Here is a 20,453-nt window from a genome sequence, read left to right on the forward strand (position 1 = left end):
AAGAGGCACGTTTAATTTGGCATTTTGTTTGGCACAGACATTGTGGGCCATAGTCCTGTTTCTGTGCTGTGTTCTGTTCTATGGTCTTCCTCATTTAAAGCTGCACAGTAGAAATTCCAATGTAGAATATTACTAAGGGTAAAGGGTTCAGTAAATCAAACATGTTGCTCCTTCTACCTACACTGCTAAATTGCAATTAAATCTTTCAAAATAAATTATCCCAAGGTTTGCCTATCATTTCTACAAATCTCATTGTATGATGTTCATAATATCAAATACAGGCAGAATGTCTCAAAATATTTGTCTAATATTTTTTTTTTCCGGATTTGAGTATAGGAGGAAAGAGGTCCTTCTGCAGTTGCACGGGGCCCTGGTGAGACCACATCTGGAGTATTGTGTGCAGTTTTGGTCTCATAATTTGAGGAAGGACATCCTTGCTATTGAGGTAGTGCAGCGTAGGTTCACGAGGTTAATCCCCAGGATAGCGGGACTGTCATATGAGGAAAGATTGGAAAGACTGGGATTAAGAAGGATGAGAGGATATCTTATAGAAACGTATAAAATTATAAAAGGACTGGACAAGCTAGGTGCAGGAAAAATGTTCCCAATGATGGGGGAGTCCAGAACCAGAGGCCACAGTCTAAGGATAAAGGGGGAGGCATTTAAAACAGAGATGAGAAAAAACATTTTCATTCAGAGAGTTGAGAATTTGTGGAATTCTCTGCCACAGAAGGCAGGAGAGGCCAATTCACTAGATGAATTTAAAAGAGAGTTAGATAGAGCTCTAGGGGCTAGCGGAATCAAGGGATATGGGGAGAAGGCAGACACAGGTTAATGATTGTGGATGATCAGCCATGATCACAATGAATGGCGGTGCAGGCTCAAAGGGCCAAATGGCCTCCTCCTGCACCCATTTTCAATGCTACTATGATTACGGTTAGGCAAACTGTAATTAAAATAGAAAATGCCTGGAACGTACAGCAGGTCATGCAATGAAAAGGAAAATAAAAATAATGTTTCACGTCAAAGGCCCTTCAATAATGGAGATATGAGAAAATAAATTAGTTTTAAATTGTACAGAGACTTAATAGGTCAACGGGAATATCTCTGATAGGTGTGGACAGGGTTGTCATGGTGATGCGTTCTTCATGAAGCCATCTGGTTGAAAGATAATAGGGAGAAATGTGAATGCACAAGAGTGATATCATAGTCCTTTTTCTTAAAAAAGGTCCATTTTGAAAGTCCACTTTTTTTTTTGAAAGTTCAGTTTTTCGTAAGTCCACATATATATCACAAACGTTGACTGTTAACCCGCTTCATCAAATCAATTTAATCAGATCAATGCAGAAAATACGCTTTTTAACAAATCCATGCAATAATAATTGTATATTATTAATATACAATTTTCCAAATGACTAATTTTGTTCCAGATTGATATCGCTCAGGCTCCAAAACTGCAAAATTAGGCTGAATCATCTGTGGTCTTTAAACAAACCTACGGCAGTTTCTGTGGCTGCAGAAAGAGAAGCATATCTCTTTTTTGGAACTGGGGCATAATAGTTGAAGTCCTCCAGTTTCATGGCACTACTCACACTTCCCTGATATTGAAAAGTTGTAACCAGAGCCTTTGCTTTCCCCATCCTTACTTCTCTCAGTTATAATCCACTCAGAGTCACTGACATTTCCACTTTGAGGACCATCAACCTACAAGTTTCCTCCTCTTCATTTGTCTTCATTCCATTCAACTTCCTTTCCATTACCTCCTCCTTTGTGAAATTGAAATTATCCTCAGCCTTGCTGAAGAGAGTTGCAAAGTACCGACATAATACCTCTTTGCACGTGTCTATCTTCAGTATAAACCAGCATTTGCAGTTTCTTTCCACACATACAGTAATACCTCGCCCATGCCTTGAGGTCACATATGACATTTTGAACACTAATTAGCCTCACCTTCCTTCGACAGTCCAATCATTATTTATAGAAGACTTGAATTTTCTTTCATGTTACTTGCCAATCTAAAATCACTCATTTTTTAACCATTCATTTAAATTTTCTATGCTGGTGTGTTCTTTCTTTGTACAGTGGCTTGCAAAAGTATTCATACCCCTTGAACTTTTCCACATTTTGTCACGTTACAACCACAAACGTAAATGTATTTTATTGGGATTTTATGTGATAGACCAACACAAAGTGGTGCATAATTGTGAAGTGGAAGGAAAATGATACATGGTTTTCAAATTTTTTTACAAATAAAAAACTGAAAAGTGTGGCGTGCAAAAGTATTTAGCCCCCCTGAGTCAATACTTTGTAGAACCACCTTTCGCTGCAATTACAGCTGCAAGTCTTTTGGGGTATGTCTCTACCAGCTTTGCACATCTAGAGACTGAAATTTTTGCCCATTCTTCTTTGCAAAATAGCTCAAGCTCAGTCAGATTGGATGGAGAGCGTCTGTGAACAGCAATTTTCAAGTCTTGCCAGAGATTCTAATTGGATTTAGGTCTGGACTTTGACTGGGCCATTCTAACACATGAATATGCTTTGATCTAAACCATTCCATTGTAGCTCTGGCTGTATGTTTAGGGTCGTTGTCCTGCTGGAAGGTGAACCTCCGCCCCAGTCTCAAGTCTTTTGCAGACTCTTAACAGGTTTTCTTCCAAGATTGCCCTGTATTTGGCTCCATCCATCTTCCCATCAACTCTGACCAGCTTCCCTGTCCCTGCTGAAGAAAAGCATCCCCACAGCATGATGCTGCCACCACCATGTTTCACAGTGGGGATGGTGTGTTCAGGGTGATGTGCAGTGTTAGTTTTCCGCCACACATAGCGTTTTGCATTTAGGCCAAAAACTTCAATTTTGGTCTCATCTGACCAGAGCACCTTCCTCCACATGTTTGCTGTGTCCCCCACATGGCTTGTGGCAAACTGCAAACGGGACTTCTTATGGCTTTTTTTTTCAACAATGGCTTTCTTCTTGCCACTCTTCCATAAAGGCCCGATTTATGGAGTGCACGACTAATAGTTGTCCTGTGGACAGATTCTCCCACCTGAGCTGTGGATCTCTGCAGCTCCTCCAGAGTTACCATGGGCCTCTTGGCTGCTTCTCTGTTCAATGCTCTCCTTGCCCAGCCTGTCAGTTTAGGTGGACGGCCATGTCTTGGTAGGTTTGCAGTTGTGCCATACTCTTTCCATTTTCGGATGATGGATTGAACAGTGCTCCGTGAGATGTTCAAAGCTTGGGATATTTTTTTATAAACTAACCCTGCTTTAAACTTCTCCACAACTTTATCCCTGACCTGTCTGGTGTGTTCCTTGGGCTTCATGATGCTGTTTGTTCACTAATGTTCTCTAACAAACCTCTGAGGCCTTCACAGAACAGCTGTATTTATACTGAGATTAGATTACACACAAGTGGACTCTATTTACTAATTAGGTGACTTCTGAAGGCAATTGGTTGCACTGGATTTTATTTAGGGGTATCAGAGTAAAAGGGGCTGAATACTTTTGCACGCCAAACTTTTCAGTTTTTTATTTGTAAAAAAATTTGAAAACCATGTATCATTTTCCTTCCACTTCACAATTATGCGCCACTTTGTGTTGGTCTATCACATAAAATCCCAATAAAATACATTTACGTTTGTGGTTGGAAGGTGACAAAATGTGGAAAAGTTCAAGGGGTATGAATACTTTTGCAAGCCACTGTATATATAGGTTGCGTATTCCATTATGTGCATGGCTTTGTTTTCTCTTTCATTTTTACTTCTAAATCAAAAGACTAAATAGGAAAAAGGAAAGGGAAAAAAAACTGAAATCATAAAGTAAGCGAGTAACACCTAGGCTCCCATGTTCAGAACAATGTTACAGAACCTTGTTCTTCAATGAAGTTCAAGAATTCAGCTCTTTTGCTCATATTTAAAACAATTGTGAGCGGTCCTGCCCCAACCAACCATGAGTATCTATGAGCAAGTTATTGGTAAGTTCCCCATAAATGCACTGGTGACAATATCTAATGCCACTTTACTGGTGCTTGAGAGTTGAATAATGTGGTGCTTTCCAATGGTGTTTTTATTTTATTGTCACATGTGCAAAGTGCAAACGCAGCGAAATTATTTTCATACAAACAGTTCAGTAGTATTGTCATGCCTAGGCACATCCCCAATTAGCAATTGTACAGAAATAGTCTACTGATCGCGCTTGCAAGAGGCGTCATGTTTTGGCGCCAATTTCAAATTAGTTGAAATATGTAGGAAGGAACTGCAGATGCGGGTTTAAACCAAAGATAGACTCAAAAAGCTGGAGTAACTCAGCGGGTCCAACAGCACGAGTCTGGAGAAAAGGAATAGGTGACCTATCGGGTCGAGACCATTCTTACAGCCTATAATTATGCTCTGGTATTCATCATGTTGAAGTTCATTGTAAAAAAAACAAAAATTGCAATACATTTAACTTGCCAAAATATTACAGCCAAAAGTCTGTAGCCTCCTTTTGCTCTGGTATTTTACTTCATTCATATGTTTAAACTATAATGTTTTATTCTTTAATGTCTTATGTTTTATTCTTAATTGTTTACTGTATGTTGTGTTGTTACTTGCGAGCAGAGCACCAAGGCAAATTCCTTGTATGTGTACATACTTGGCAATAAACTTATTAATTCATTCATAGTTAAATATTAGTCTGTTCTTTAGAGTTTTATAGAGCACAGTCTAATGCTTGAAACTACCTATAGGTATTTCAATTTTAAGTCATGCATAAAATGTGTTGCATGGTCCCATTGGAACCTCACTACCGAACACCCAACCTACTTGCATTGCCATCCCTTAGCGACACCCACCTCATGAATGCACACAACCGCAAATCCATTCGCCTGATAACCACCATCAATACATTAACAACCAGAAGTTAACCAGAATCCTATGCTCTCCCCTACAATATTCCAAATTTACAGTTGACTTTCCCCATTCTCTTCCCTTCCATGCGACACTGTCTGAAATGCCAAACCTTCCTATCTCAGCCATCCCTGTCCTGTTCCTCGGAGTCTCTTGACCCGAGCTACTCATTGAATGCATCAGTAAAATTATATTTTACACTCATAATGTATTATTGTAACCGATTACTTTGTTTACCAGTTGACATAGGACTCAGAACATGGTTGACTGAAAATTAAACAAAATACAGCCTTTCATTTCTTCTAGATATGGTTAAGGATGGGCTACAGAATTTTATATCAAACATTACAGTATGAGAACTGTATAATGCAGAAAATATTACCGAAAACTGCCACCAAAACTGATGCCGAGAACCATGCAGGTAAAATAACAAAAACATCAAAGCTGTGACAGCTCTAATATTATTCAATCACATTTTCATTATTTATAATACTGTTCAGGAAGCAGCTGTGTTGCTGCTGAGCTGCTTCTGGTTATGTATTGACTTTTTTCCAAAACATGAGAGGCACAATAAGATCACAGTCTTTTTCCCAGGGAACAGCATCCAGAACTAGATGGCATAGGCTTATGGTGAAACGGTAATGATTTGTTTTAATACCCGAGAGGCAATTTCTTAATGCAGAGGATGGTTGCAGACCTGACAGAGGAAGATGTAGGGGTGAGTGCAATGGTGATGTTTAGAAAACATTTAAATAGATGGCACTGTGGCGCAGCGGTGTAGTAGCTGCCTTACAGCGCCAGAGACCCGGGGTCAATCTTAACTACGGGTGCTGTCTGTACAAAATTTGTACGTTCTCCATGTGACCGTGTGGGTTTTCGGCAGGTGCTCTGGTTTCCTCCCACACTCAGGAGACGTACAGCTTTGTAGATTAATTGGCTTCGGTAAAAATTGTAAATTGTCCCTAGTATGTAGGATAGTGTTAGTGTACGGGGATCACTGGGCGGCGCAGACACGGTGGGCCGAAGGGCCTGTTTCTCCTCTGCATCTCTAAAGTCAAATGATAGGAAAGGTTACAAGGTCTGAAGAAGGGTCCTAACACAAAACGACACCCATCCTTTATCTTCAGAGATGCTGCCTAACTCACTGAGTTATTCCAGCACCTTGTGCCTATTTAAGGCTTAGAGGGATACGAATCAAATGGGACTAGAACAGTTGTTCAATCTGGTTGGCTTGGATAATTTGGGCCAAAGGGGCTATGACTCTCTGGCAACCGTTCGATTACCCTTTGAGACACTGAGCAATGTGATGGTGATGCGAGGAAGAGTATTTATAATTCAAAATGACTTCCTTTAGTTTGTTTCATATTTTTAAAAACACTGTTAAAAAGTTATTATATACCTTTAATAATGGTTTAAATAAAAACACAATATTTTTACCTTTGTCACTGAAGTCATCTACAAGTATGATTTCTGCAATAAGTTGTGGAGGTGAGCGATTAAGGATACTGTGCACAGTTCGAAGGAGCGTTGACCAACCTTCATTGTGGAATGGTATAATGATACTGCAATTTGGAAGTTTCTCCATATACAATTTGTTTTTGCAGCTGTTAATCAAAAAGGCACAATTAATGGATATTATGCAACCTTCCCCAACAAGCTCAATTATCATAATTCTAGGGGCAGAATAAGGCCATTCGGCACATCAAGTCTAATTTGCCATTCAATCATGGCTGATCTATCTTTCCCTCTCAAACGCATTCTCCTGCCTACGTCCCGTAATCCCTGACACACTTAAGGGTCTGTCCCACTTGGGCATCATTTACTCGACAGGCCGGTAGTGACTGTCACGCGAAAATCGTCTAGCAGTACGACAGTCGCGCGCCAAGTGCTCTTGAGGGCCCTGCTTCTTTTGGAAGCCATTTGTGATGTCGTTCGTACTTAGTCCGATCTCCGTGGCAAGGATTGCCCCAGTGAAAAAATTTCAAAACTACTCGCGCTTTATTCCCGGATGGTCATGTGGTGCGGCGCTCAAATCACGTGCAAATGTTGCGCCAACGGCGTACGGGTGGCGCATGGTTATGGACATTGACGCGTGGTGACGCATAATTAGCATAGGCAATGTTCATGCGTCACCGTGCGCTACACATATGCCGTCAGTACGTCAGCGTATGCCATCAATACGTCAACATGCGCAAGGGATAAGTCACGTAAGTGGCGCGAGGATTTTGAGCTTTCCAAAATCCTGGGGTGCCGTGTTTTACCACGCGTCACTGCATACACCACCATGCCTCACCACGCGCCAACCAATTTTTAGGATGTCGCGTAAAGGACGTGCGAATGACGCCCAAGTGGGACAGGCCCTTTACTAATCAAGAATCTGGCAATCTCCACCTTAATAATATTCATTGACTTGGCCTCCACAGATGACAATAAATTCCCCAGATTCACCACCCTCTGACTAAAGAAATTAATTCTCTCCTCTTTTCTAAAGGCGCATCCTTTCATTCTGAGGTTATGCCCTCTGGTCCTAGACTCACTCACGAGTGGAGTCATCCTCTTCACATTCACTCTATTCAGGCCTTTCACTATTTAGTAAGTTTCAATGAGGTTTGCCTCTCATCCTTCTAAACTCAAGTGAATTCAGGCCTCTTCATATGTTAACCCAATCATTCCTGGGATAATTCGTGTAAATCTCTTCTGGACCCTCTACAATGCCAGCACATTCTTCCTCAGATATGGGGCCCAAAAAACTGCTCACAATACTCCAAATGCGGTCTGACCGGTGCCTTATAAAGCCTCAGAGAGCAGACTTGTGGAACACCACTCCCTCCATGATTCCTTCAATTTAAAGATTGATGCTAAATTGAAAAGTATTGCCATTCCATCATCATTACTTGGTTAATTCTACCCAATGCTGTTGAAAAGGCAGCTACATCACACAAACTACAGTAGGTTTAATTTGGCTCATCGCGATTATCTCGTGCCATTGGAACGAGCAGGGTTCATTTCAGGATTCAGGGTGGTTTTCCCAGTGACACCAACAATACGAGTAAATACCTTTTAATCCAAAACAATCGTTTTTTTGAAAATATGTGTCACTTTTTAAAACTCATTTTTTCTCTAAATTCAGTGTTGGTAAATTGTCATGTGTGCCGAGATACAATGCAAAAAAAACATTATTTTGCGTGCTCTCCAAGTTAATCATCCATACATAATTACAATTAAACCATACATGGGTACAATGGGCAGTACACAAGAGAAAGGAAAGAATGCTGAATGTAGTACTACTACAGCTACAGAGAAATAAGTGCAAGGGCTACAATGGGGCAGATTGAGAGATCAAACTGGAAAGATGGCAGAGAAGATTTATGAGGATGTTGTTAGGATTTAAGGGTCTCAGCTGTAAGGAGAGGTTGGGTAGGTTAGGACTTTATTTCTTGGAGTGCAAGAAGTCGAGCGGTGATCTTAGAGTTGTATAAAACCATGAGGGGGATAGATACGGTGAATGCACAGTCTTACCTAGAGTAGGAGAATCAAGAATATGTTGAAGGTGAGAGGAGAAAGATTCTATAGGAACCTGAGGGGCAACCTTTTCCACACAGAGTGTGGTGGGTATATGGAATGAGCTGCCAGAGCAGGGAGTCAAGACAGGTACAGATGCTCCCCGATTTACGAAGCTTCAACTTATGATATTTACACTTTACGATGGCGCAAACGCTGGGCAACGGCAGCAAGCCACAGTTCTTTTCCGGTTATGTGCTCAAATTGTATTAAATGTGTTTTCGACTTACGACATCTTTGATTTACAATGGGTTTATCGGAACGTAATCCCACCGTCGGTCGAGGAGCAGCTGTATTATAACAATATTTTACAGGTATATGGATAGGAAAGGTTTTGAGAAAAAAGGGCCAAACGTGGGTTGGTGGGACTCGCTTAGATGGGGCATCTTGGTGGGCAAAGGCAAGGGATTGAAGAGCCTGTTTCTGTGCTGTATGACTCCATCAGGAATATAACCCTGGCTGTTGAGATGTCCGTACAGGAGTCTGATAATAGCAGGGCAGAAGCTGCTCTTACATTTGGTGTTCAAATTTTTTGATTTACATGTTTATCAAACATAATACTAGCAACTTTCTTGACATGCAGCATAGACATTTCTTGACATACAGCATAAGAATGGGCCTTTCGGCCCAGTGTTTGTGCCGATCACAATGCCAAGTATTCCAATGCTTCATCCATCCCTACTGCTGTATGATATCCACAAGATCAACATGGATCCTACTTGCTCCATAGGATTACTGTAATAACCATAGATTCAATCTCAGAGAGGCAAGTTTGATTTCCTTCTTATTCCTACCCATCTGTGCATGGTACAGAGATAATATTAGAAGAAGTCTCCATCTGGCTCACATGAACTTAATCAGGTTAATTGGAGGAAAGAGAATCTTAACAACTGGTACCATGTTTGGTCCCTTATCAACAAATCTTGTACAGCAGTCAGCCAGCCAGACAAAAGAATGCTTTAATCAGGAGCAACTAAGAACACAAGAAATAGGATTAGTATGTCCAAATAGTCCTTCAAGCCTGTTCCACTGTTTAATACGGGCATGGCAGACCTGACCTCCACGTTCCTGCCCAATCTCCATCATCACCAACTCCCAGGCAGACTAGAAATCTGTTCACCTCAACCTTGAAAGCATTTGATGAATCTGCTTCCACAGTTCATCGTGGCAGAGAATTACGAATTCACAAACTGTTGAAATTCATCTCCATCTCACATTGGTCTCCATCTCAGACCCCCTTACTCTGAGATAGCACTGCCTACTTCTAGACCCCCCCTCTGTGGATAACCATCCTCTTACCATCTATCTCGTCAGGAAATAAAATCATCTCTCATTCTTTTCAATATTTAATGGCCCAATCTGCTCAACGCTTCTGAGGCATAAAACAAGTTGATTAAAATAAAATAATAAATAGTAGAGTCAAAACAAAGTTAGGACTTGACAAGGCAATGCAGAAGAGCATTGCGTTTAGGGTTTTTTCATGGATGTACATGGTAGAATTGCTTTTCAATGCTATTTAAAAGTATAGTTGGTCATGTTTGCCAACTAGCACAATGAATATGAGTTTACAGCAGGTGATGGCTTGCTTCTTCTGATATAATCATTGGTCAGATGCCTTGAGGCTGTATGATCCCCAGAGAAGATTCCATCTGTCAACTAAATCTGTTCATACTCCCACCAGATGGGAAGCAGAAATTAGACTGTAACCAAGTAAACAAATACAGTTAAAAAAAAGATTTAAAAAAAAGATGGGATTGAAAGGTATGAGCTGATCAGAAAAATAACTAAGCTTATGAAGATATCTCTTGCATGAAATTTTGTTTGATTAAGCATTTATAATAAGCTTTTACTACTACAAGGCAGCACAGTAGTGCAGCGGTAGAGTTGCTGCCTTAAGGGCCTATCCCACGAGCATACGACTACATGAGGCAAGCGCGACCTAACGTGGTCGCTTGAGCCGTACGGCCTCGCGGGGCCGGTCCCACTTCGATCGCCGGAGCCGCATGGAGTTGTGCGGAGCTAGTCCCGACATCGCGCGGGGCTCCGAAAAACTGACACTGTCCAAAAATTCCGCGCGGCAACGGCCTGCAGGCCCGCAGCCGCATTGAGGCCGTACGCACCACCTCGACGGGCATGCGCAGCGTCTCGACGCCGTACGCAGTGTCTTGACGGCGTGCGCCTAGCGCGAACTTCCCGCGGACTTCGTTCGAACTTCACATCAACTCGTACGGGATCACTCGACCTCCGCGCGGCCCCTGCTTCCGGTTTGGTCGCGCTTGCCGCATGCAGACGCCAGAGACCTTTGTTTGATTCTGACTACAGGTGCTGTTTGTACGGAGTTTGTACGTTCTCCCTGTGACCGCATGGATTTTCCCCGGATGCTCTGGTTTCCTCCCACCCAAAAACACACACGTTGGTTTCTGTAAATTGTAAATTGTCTCTAGTGTGTAGGATGGTGCTATCTACGGGAATCGCTGGTCGGCGCGGAGTCGGTGGGCCAAAGGGTCTGTTTCCACACCGTTTCTCTCATGTCTAAAGTCTAAAAAACTTAGTAAAGTTCAAAAATATTCAAGATGCAAAACAGAAATAACCCCAAATTCTAATGAAAGGTCATTGACCTGAAGTGTTAACTATCGCCCCCTACAAATCCTGCCTTCTCTGATGACTATTTCCAGCATTTCCTGCTTTTTTATTTTAAATAAAAGCAACTTGCTCAATATTCTAAATCAGCTACTTGCTCATCAGTTTTAATTCCCCATAAAGAGATCTGATATTACTCAGCTGCTCTAACTGGGAAATTACCTCACCATCAGTGATTGGTGGGCTAATGTTAGCTGTACCAGCTGCAAAAGTATGCTTAGAATAGGACAGAAACTGAGTATTGTTTGAAGAAGGTTCAGGAGCCTGAAAACTGTAACATCCAGGTTCAGGGACAGCTTCTTCACTACAGCTATCAGGCTATTAAACACTACAACCTCAACCTCAAATAAGCTCTGAACTACATAGACTATTATTGCAATGTTATTGTTTGTTTTTTATGTGTATATATAAACGGTACCCTATATCGCTAGGATTACTCGCCACATTACTCACCGTTCTCCTTTGCTCCAAGCCACCAAGTTATTTTCCGATCGGTGGAAGATTACAAAAGTTATGAAGGTTTAATAATAGTGAGATCAGCAGATTGGTCTTCTCGCCTGTCAGTCACAATGAAGGTAACGCCCCTTCCGGCACCCGATGGAGAATAAAGCCCGGAGGCTGGGCTGAGTCCGTGAGAACGTCTAGAAACCAGCCGCCCGTCCAGAAGCCAGCCGCCCGTGCAGAAGCCAGCCGCCCGTGCAGAAGCCAGCCGCCCGTGCAGAAGCCAGCCGCCCGTGCAGAAGCCAGCCGCCCGTGCAGAAGCCAGCCGCCCGTGCAGAAGCCAGCCGCCCGTGCAGAAGCCAGCCGCCCGTGCAGAAGCCAGCCGCCCGTCCAGAAGCCAGCCGCCCGTCCAAAAGCCAGCCGCCCGTCCAAAAGCCAGCCGCCCGTCCAAAAGCCAGCCGCCCGTCCAGAAGCCAGCCGCCCGTCCAGAAGCCAGCCGCCTGTCCAGAAGCCGCCGAAAATAAAGCTGAAGCAGCGGAGTGTGTGTTGTGTTCCGCGGGCAGGGGGGGCTTTGTTCACGGGTGGGGGCTGTGAGCGCAACAGGCGCTGGGGACGGGAGCAGCTGAGTGAGTCCGGAGCCGGATCCTGGTGAGCCCACACACTCCCCCCCCCCCCCTCCCCCCTCCAAGACGTACTCAAAAGGTTTACGAGGTTTGGCATGTCGTCTACAACTCTCGCCAACTTCTACGGATCCACCATAGAAAGCATTTTATCAGTATGCATCACAGCTTGGTTTGGGAACAGCTACATCCAGGAACGCAAGAAATTGCAGCGAATTATGGACGCAGCCCAGACCATCACACAAACCAACCATTCTATTGGCTCCATTGATACCTCACGATGCCTTGGCGAGGCCAGCAGCATAATCAAGGATGAGTCACACCCTGACCACTCCCTCTTTTCACCTCTCCCATCAGGCAAAAGGAATAGAACTATGAAAACGCACACCATCAGATGCGGGGACAGTTTCTTCCCAGCTGTTATCAGGCAACTGCATCATCCTACCACAACTAGAGAGCAATGCTGAACTACTATCTACCTCTTTGGTGACCCTTGAACTATCCTTGATCGGACTTCGCTGACATTACCTTGCACTAAACATTATTCCCTTATCATGTATCTATACACTGTAAATGGATTGATTGTAATCATGTATTGTGTTTCTGCTGACTGGTTGGCACGCAACAAAAGCTATGTTTCTATGTTTCACTGTCCCGAGGCAATAAACTAAATTAAATTATTGATTAAAAATATGAATTCCCCAGCTCTTGGTCAACCTCTGATGTAATGTTTCAGGCCTCTGTGATGCTGGACCCTGTGTAATGCCCAGATTACACTAATTTGGATGAGACTGGATGTTATTACAGAAATAGACAGACACAAATAGCTGGAGTAGCTCAGCGGGTTAGACAGCATTGCTGGAGAACAGTAATAGGTGACGTTTCAGGTCGAGACCCTTCATCGGACTGAGAGTCAGGGGAAAGGGAAACAAGAGATTTAGACGGTGAAATAGATGGTGATATAGAGAGATATAAAACAAGTCAATTAAAGATATGCAAAAAAGTAACGATGATAAAGGCGGCATTGTTAGCTGTGGCCTTAGTGAAAACGAGTAACATAGAAACATAGAAATTAGGTGCAGGAGTAGGCCATTCGGCCCTTCGAGCCTGCACCGCCATTCAATATGATCATGGCTGATCATCCAACTCAGTATCCCGTACCTGCCTTCTCTCCATACCCTCTGATCCCCTTAGCCACAAGGGCCACATCTAACTCCCTCTTAAATATAGCCAATGAACTGGCCTCGACTACCCTCTGCGGCAGAGAGTTCCAGAGATTCACCACTCTGTGTGTGAAAAAAGTTCTTCTCATCTCGGTTTTAAAGGATTTCCCCCTTATCCTTAAGCTGTGACCCCTTGTCCTGGACTTCCCCAACATCGGGAGCAATCTTCCTGCATCTAGCCTGTCCAACCCCTTAAGAATTTTGTAAGTTTCTATAAGATCCCCTCTCAATCTCCTAAATTCTAGAGAGTATAAACCAAGTCTATCCAGTCTTTCTTCATAAGACAGTCCTGACATCCCAGGAATCAGTCTGGTGAACCTTCTCTGCACTCCCTCTATGGCAATAATGTCCTTCCTCAGATTTGGAGACCAAAACTGTACGCAATACTCCAGGTGTGGTCTCACCAAGACCCTGTACAACTGCAGTAGAACCTCCCTGCTCCTATACTCAAATCCTTTTGCTATGAAAGCTAACATACCATTCGCTTTCTTCACTGCCTGCTGCACCTGCATGCCTACTTTCAATGACTGGTGTACCATGACACCCAGGTCTCGCTGCATCTCCCCTTTTCCTAGTCGGCCACCATTTAGATAATAGTCTGCTTTCCTGTTTTTGCCACCAAAATGGATAACCTCACATTTATCCACATTATACTGCATCAGCTAAACATTTGCCCACTCACCCAGCCTATCCAAGTCACCTTGCAGTCTCCTAGCATCCTCCTCACAGCTAACCTTGCCCCCCAGCTTAGTGTCATCCGCAAACTTGGAGATATTGCCTTCAATTCCCTCATCCAGATCATTAATATATATTGTAAATAGCTGGGGTCCCAGCACTGAGCCTTGCGGTACCCCACTAGTCACTGCCTGCCATTGTGAAAAGGACCCGTTTACTCCTACTCTTTGCTTCCTGTTTGCCAGCCAGTTCTCTATCCACATCAATACTGAACCCCCAATGCCGTGTGCTTTAAGTTTGTATACTAATCTCTTATGTGGGACCTTGTCGAAAGCCTTCTGGAAGTCCAGATACACCACATCCACTGGTTCTCCCCTATCCACGCTACTAGTTACATCCTCGAAGAATTCTATAAGATTCGTCAGACATGATCTACCTTTTGTAAATCCATGCTGACTTTGTCCAATGATTTCACCACTTTCCAAATGTGCTGCTATCCCATCTTTAATAACTGACTCTAGCAGTTTCCCCACTACCGATGTTAGACTAACTGGTCTGTAATTCCCCGTTTTCTCTCTCCCTCCCTTCTTAAAAAGTGGGGTTACGTTTGCTACCCGCCAATCCTCAGGAACCACTCCAGATCTAAAGAGTTTTGAAAGATTATTACTAATGCATCCACTATTTCTGGAGCTACTTCCTTAAGTACTCTGGGATGCAGCCTATCTGGCCCTGGGGATTTATTGGCCTTTAATCCATTCAATTTACCCAACACCACTTCCCGGCTAACCAGGATTTCACTCAATTCCTCCAACTCCTTTGACCCACGGTCCCCTGCTATTTCCGGCAGATTATTTATGTCTTCCTTAGTGAAGACGGAACCAAAGTAGTTATTCAATTGGTCCGCCATATCCTTGTTCCCCATGATCAACTCACCTGTTTCTGACTGCAAGGGACCTACATTTGTTTTAACTAATCTCTTTCTTTTCACATATCTATAAAAACTTTTGCAGTCAGTTTTTATGTTCCCTGCCAGTTTTCTTTCATAATCTATTTTTCCTTTCCTAATTAAGCCCTTTGTCCTCCTCTGCTGGTCTCTGAATTTCTCCCAGTCCTCCGGTATGCTGGCTAATTTTCTGGCTAATTTGTACGCATCATCCTTCGCTTTGATACTATCCCTGATTTCCCTTGTTATCTACGGATGCACTACCTTCCCTGATTTATTCTTTTGCCAAACTGGGATGAACAATTTTTGTAGTTCATCCATGCAGTCTTTAAATGTCTTCCGTTGCATATCCACCGTCAACCCTTTTAGAATTAATTGCCAGTCAATCTTGGCCAATTCACATCTCATACCCTCAAAGTTACCTTTCTTTAAGTTCAGAACCATTGTTTCTGAATTAACAATGTCACTCTCCATCCTAATGAAGAACTCAACCATATTATGGTCACTCTTGCCCAAGGGGGCACGTACAACAAGATTGCTAACTAAGCGTTCCTCATTACTCAATACCCAGTCCTAAATAGCCTGCTCTCTCGTTGGTTCCTCTACATGTTGATTTAGATAACTATCCCGCATACATTCCAAGAAATCCTCTTCCTCAGCACCCCTGCCAATTTGATTCACCCAATCTATATGTAGATTGAAGTCACCCATTATAACTGTTTTGCCTTTGTCGCACGCATTTCTAATTTCCTGTTTGATACCATCTCCAACTTCACTACTACTGTTAGGTGGCCTGTACACAACACCCACCAGCGTTTTCTGCCCCTTAGTGTAACATACAGTGAGACTCAAAAATACTACTTTGAAGCATTACAGAAATGCTCTGCGAGTTGAAACGCTGCCTTCTCACTTTCTCTCACTTTCTCTCAATTGGTACAATTGCAAAAATTGTATTATTAAGGTAATTGCAATTAAATGAGGTGCAAGTAGCTATTTAAGACCGGAGGGCATAATTTGCCTGAAATCATCAGAGCCTTTAAATAGATAAGTGCAATCCAGTGATTAATTAGGTGTGAACAAGCCTTTGAAACTACTTTGGCTTTGAGTCTTTAAATCATCAAATTGCAGGTTAAGTATTTTTCAAACAGCCTTAAATAATGATCAGGAGGAGCTTCTGCAAGGTTGCAGTTCCTCCAGCACAAATTGTCCAAAAATGGTCAAATTAGCATAATGACTGAGCAATAGTAAGTATTAATTACACCTGGTACAAATTAATTTTCCATGATCTTTTGTGCTTCTTAAAGACCTTGCCTCATTCCAATTAAACTAGTCACACCCTCACAGAGAATCAATCATAGCAAATTGAATCTTTCTCCAGCTCTTAAATATCATGGGTATATAATAGGATTTTTGCTCATTTACTGAAACACTGAATCCTGTACAGCAATTGTATTCACCAAATGACCTTGAAACAAAGTACCCTGAGGCCTTGTTTGTCGTAATCAGGGCAACCTCAAGAGTACGCTACGGAAATACTATCCTGTTCCACAAAAGGCTCAAACAACCTTGATCACTGCAACTCTTCTAAAGATGCCTTCCGCTCCATCCCACAGTCTGGAAAATCTGACTATCAAGTTATGCTCTGACTCCCTGCTTACAATAAGAAACTTAAGCGCGAGGATGCAAAATGGAAAGGCATACATTGTTCTTGATTCTTGGTTTCCTGGTCCTCCAAAAAAATTCCAAATGGAATTTAAACTGGAGGTGGCAGGGGGTGGACTTAAGCAAAAAAAGGGTTCTTGGAGAAGAAGAGCGACCTTAAATTTTGTTGTGTCTGGTTGAGTAACTATTCCACGAGAAATCCAATATGGCGTGGGTTAGGTTACAGTATTCTATGGTGTACATTGCAGCTGGGCCGGGTGGCGGGAAAATTTTCAAGGTTAAAAACAGCAAAAAAGCAGTTAAATTTCCAGCGAAAAACACAAAATTGGTCTCGGCTGGTAACACGAAATGCACGATAAAAGGTTAAAAACGCCGCTTTACTATTTAAAAAAAAGTCACGATAAAATTGGTCTCGGATGGTAGCACGAAGATTTCCTTGCACGATAAAAAGGTTAAAAACACTGCTTTACTAGTTTAAAAAAAAAGAAAAATCGCGATAAATGATAAAACTGATAAAAATGATAAAGACTCGGGAGAGAATAAAAAACACGTCCACCATCGGTGCTGTTAAAAGTACATTTACTTTTACAAATTACATGTACTTTTACAAAGTACTGTTAAAAGTTGGTCTGAGAACAGACAACAGAACAAATGAGACTGCTTTGAGAAAACCCGCGCTGGTCACAGGGAGAACGTACAAACTCCGTACAGACAGCACCGATTGTCAGGATCGAACCTGGGTCTCTGGCGCTGTATGGCATCAACTCTACCGCTACGACACCGTACCACCCTAAGTCATTAGCCCTATTGCAGGATATCGGCCCCATGTCAAGTAGGGGTTGTAGCGGGGCAACAGTACGATGATCTTAGCAGAAAAAAAGATGAGGTAGTGAATTTGGAAACAAAATTTAAACTAAAAGAGATCAATCTTGCTTCGAGCTTGCAGTTAGTTTACTCACTTTGGATGCCGAATGTCTGGGAGGCTCCGATTCAGAGAGATTTTGTCACTGACATAGATGTTGAAACCATTTTCGATATATGCTTTATCAGATCGATCTTCATCAGACATTGGGACGGGTTTCCCTTGTTCACCAAATCCTAAGAAGATAAAGGTAAAGTTAAAATACTGAAAATTCACCCTTACAGTTACAGGTGATCCCAGAACAATGCTGTCCAGGTAACAGAAATTCACTCTTATGGTCTTCATATATCACTTCACATATCACCTGTCCAAGTGTCTTCCAAATATTGTTATCGTACCTGCCTTGATTACCTCCTCTGGCAACTTGTTCCATATACCCACCATCCTCTGTGTGAAAAAAGTTGCCCCTCAGGTTCCGATTAAATGTTTCCCTTCTCACATTAAGCCGATAACCTCTGGTTCTTGATTCCCCTACTCTGGGTAAAAGACTGTGCATTCATCTATCTACTCCCCTCTTGATTTTATCCACCTCTATATGATCACCCCTCAGCCACCAGTGCCCCAAGCAATAACACCCTAACTTGCCCAACCTCCCCTGAAAGCACAGGCCCTCAAATCCTGGCAACGTCCTTGTATATCTCATTCAAATAAATCTTGCATGAGGAGTAAAAATATGTTCTCATGAAATATATGAAAAAAGTGAGTGAATAAATAAAGTTTATTTATTTTCATCTTACAGTTCTTGGCACATGCACAGATGACATGCCTTTGCATTATGGGGAAGCTCAAAAGTGGCTGTTTAGGAATGCAATGTCATGTAACACAGGAGTCACCTGTAATCACAAATTCTGTCACATTTACTGCTAAATCAATCATAAACTTCCTTGCACAGGTTAATTATCCCCCATTTTAATAGACCTAGGCATCACTGGAGAAAGATAAACAAACTCAATAGTATTAAACCATGTAGTTCATCAAGTTTCGCTACAGGTAGTTGAAAATGTTAAAAGGACCAAAGACAAATCATTCAAACTTAAACCGTTCTATAAATATATTAGGAACACGAGGGTAGCTAGGGAAAGAGGATATCCTTCGGGACCAAAGTGGTTGGGGCTAGGGGATGGGAGTGAGATCCTAAATAATATTTATCACTTGTTTTCACCAAGGAGAAGACCATGCAGGTTAGCAAGTTCAGTGACGGATACATTGATAGTCCAGAGCTGTCAATATTAAAGTGGAGTTTTTAAGATGTCTTGGAACTCATAAAGGATAGATAAATCCCCAGCATTAGACAAGATATACCAAGCAAGGCCATGGGAAGCAAGAGATGAGATTGTTAGGTCTCCAACTGAGATCTTTGCACCTTCGTTAGCTTCAGGCAAGGTACCAAAAGACTGGAGCATTACTAATGGTGTTCCTTTATCTAAGATGGACTGCAGGGATAAGATAGGGAACTGCAGACCAATGAGCTTCATCTCAATGGTATTGAGATTATAAGAGAAAATTCCAATGGATGGGATTTGTGTATGTTTGGGAAGGCACAGAAGATCGGGTAAAGCCAACTTGGCTTTGTGTGGGGGGAGTCTTGCCTCATTACTTTGATTATGTTTTTTAAGAGAGTAACAATGGAATTAACAAGGCAGTAGATATTGTTTGTATAGTTTAGATGTTGTTCATGTGAGGCATTTGACTGGATATCGCATAGTACGTTAAGGTACATGGGATCCAAAGCAAGATAGCTATTTGGCCCAAAATTGGCTTAGTGATGGGAGGCAAAGGGTAGTGGTGGAAGGATGTTTTTCTAAGTCTGTGACTTGGGATGCGTTGCAGGGATCTTTGTTGTTTGTTATATATATTAACGATTTGTATGTGAATGTAGGCCAATATTGCACATCTTGAACTACATTGAAAATGCCTTATTCTCGGCAGCTTTTTTTTTAAGACATAACCATATGGCATATTCTATAACCCTTTTGCACTTTAAAGTGGAACATATTTTGATAATGTTCAGGAAAAGGACAAGCCATTTTTCTCATATTGACAATATATTTCTCCTTTTCCATTTGTACCTATGTGTATTGCATACAGATTTTTTGTTACAATAATTATGTTATTGCTTCAGCGAGTCATTCTATATATAGAGTACGGAATAATTAAGCCTTAAGGTGCAATACCAAGTTTACATGTATCGTCTAGATCACTTTTATCATGGTGATCTACTTTGCTAAAATATCTGTTGACTCAAATGTTGAGCATTTTCCAACTCAGTATATTAATGAGACAACTGGGAATAATCATATATTTGGATCAAGATAGTCACATTAGCTCCTGTAAAGGATGCAAGAATATTAATGAACTATTCACTACAGCACACTGGCAGCATGCCATCGTCTCCCAGCCTGCTTGGTATAGTTTCTGCTTGCAGCTAACTAGCATTTGCTGGATCATTTATTTGTGATGCACATCAACAGGGATCCAACAGAAGCAGAGTCTGCACACTTATAGCTAGCTTGCAACTCTTAAAGGGAGAGTTGTACTGTGGCTGGAACAGATGCCATTCACGAGTCTGGAACCCAAACCAGAGAATGAGAAAATAACCGACCTTCATTCAGTTGCAATCAGAGATCTGAAGGAGCAGGTGGCAAGAAGCGTCAGCAATAGCCTGCAGGTGGTGCTGTAGAGCACATTACTACAGAACACATTAACCATGGTGTCAGTGACAATATATTTTTTTGTGTAGGAAGGAACTGCAGATGCTGGTTTAAACCGAAGATAGACATAAAGAGCTGGAGTAACTCAGCGGGACAGGCAGCATCTCTGGAGAGAAGAAATGGGTGACATTTCAGGTCGAGACACTTCTTCAGACTTCCTTGGAGTCTTTTTG

General features: G+C 42.2%; 1 protein-coding gene across 1 annotated transcript in view; it reads right to left on the reverse strand.

Annotated features, from left to right (window-relative positions):
• galnt10 (polypeptide N-acetylgalactosaminyltransferase 10) overlaps nucleotides 1–20,453 on the reverse strand; it is a 58,703-nt gene that overhangs the window by 21,150 nt on the left and 17,100 nt on the right. Inside the window, exons 3-4 of the mRNA XM_033029353.1 lie at nucleotides 17,607–17,745; nucleotides 6,320–6,486 (exon numbers count right to left, since the gene is read on the reverse strand). Of these exons, the coding sequence (XP_032885244.1) occupies nucleotides 6,320–6,486; nucleotides 17,607–17,745 (306 nt within the window). The remainder of the gene's footprint in view (nucleotides 1–6,319; nucleotides 6,487–17,606; nucleotides 17,746–20,453) is intronic.

This window comes from Amblyraja radiata, chromosome 11 (genome assembly GCF_010909765.2).
Source record: "Amblyraja radiata isolate CabotCenter1 chromosome 11, sAmbRad1.1.pri, whole genome shotgun sequence".
In the NCBI taxonomy this organism is placed as follows: domain Eukaryota; kingdom Metazoa; phylum Chordata; class Chondrichthyes; order Rajiformes; family Rajidae; genus Amblyraja; species Amblyraja radiata.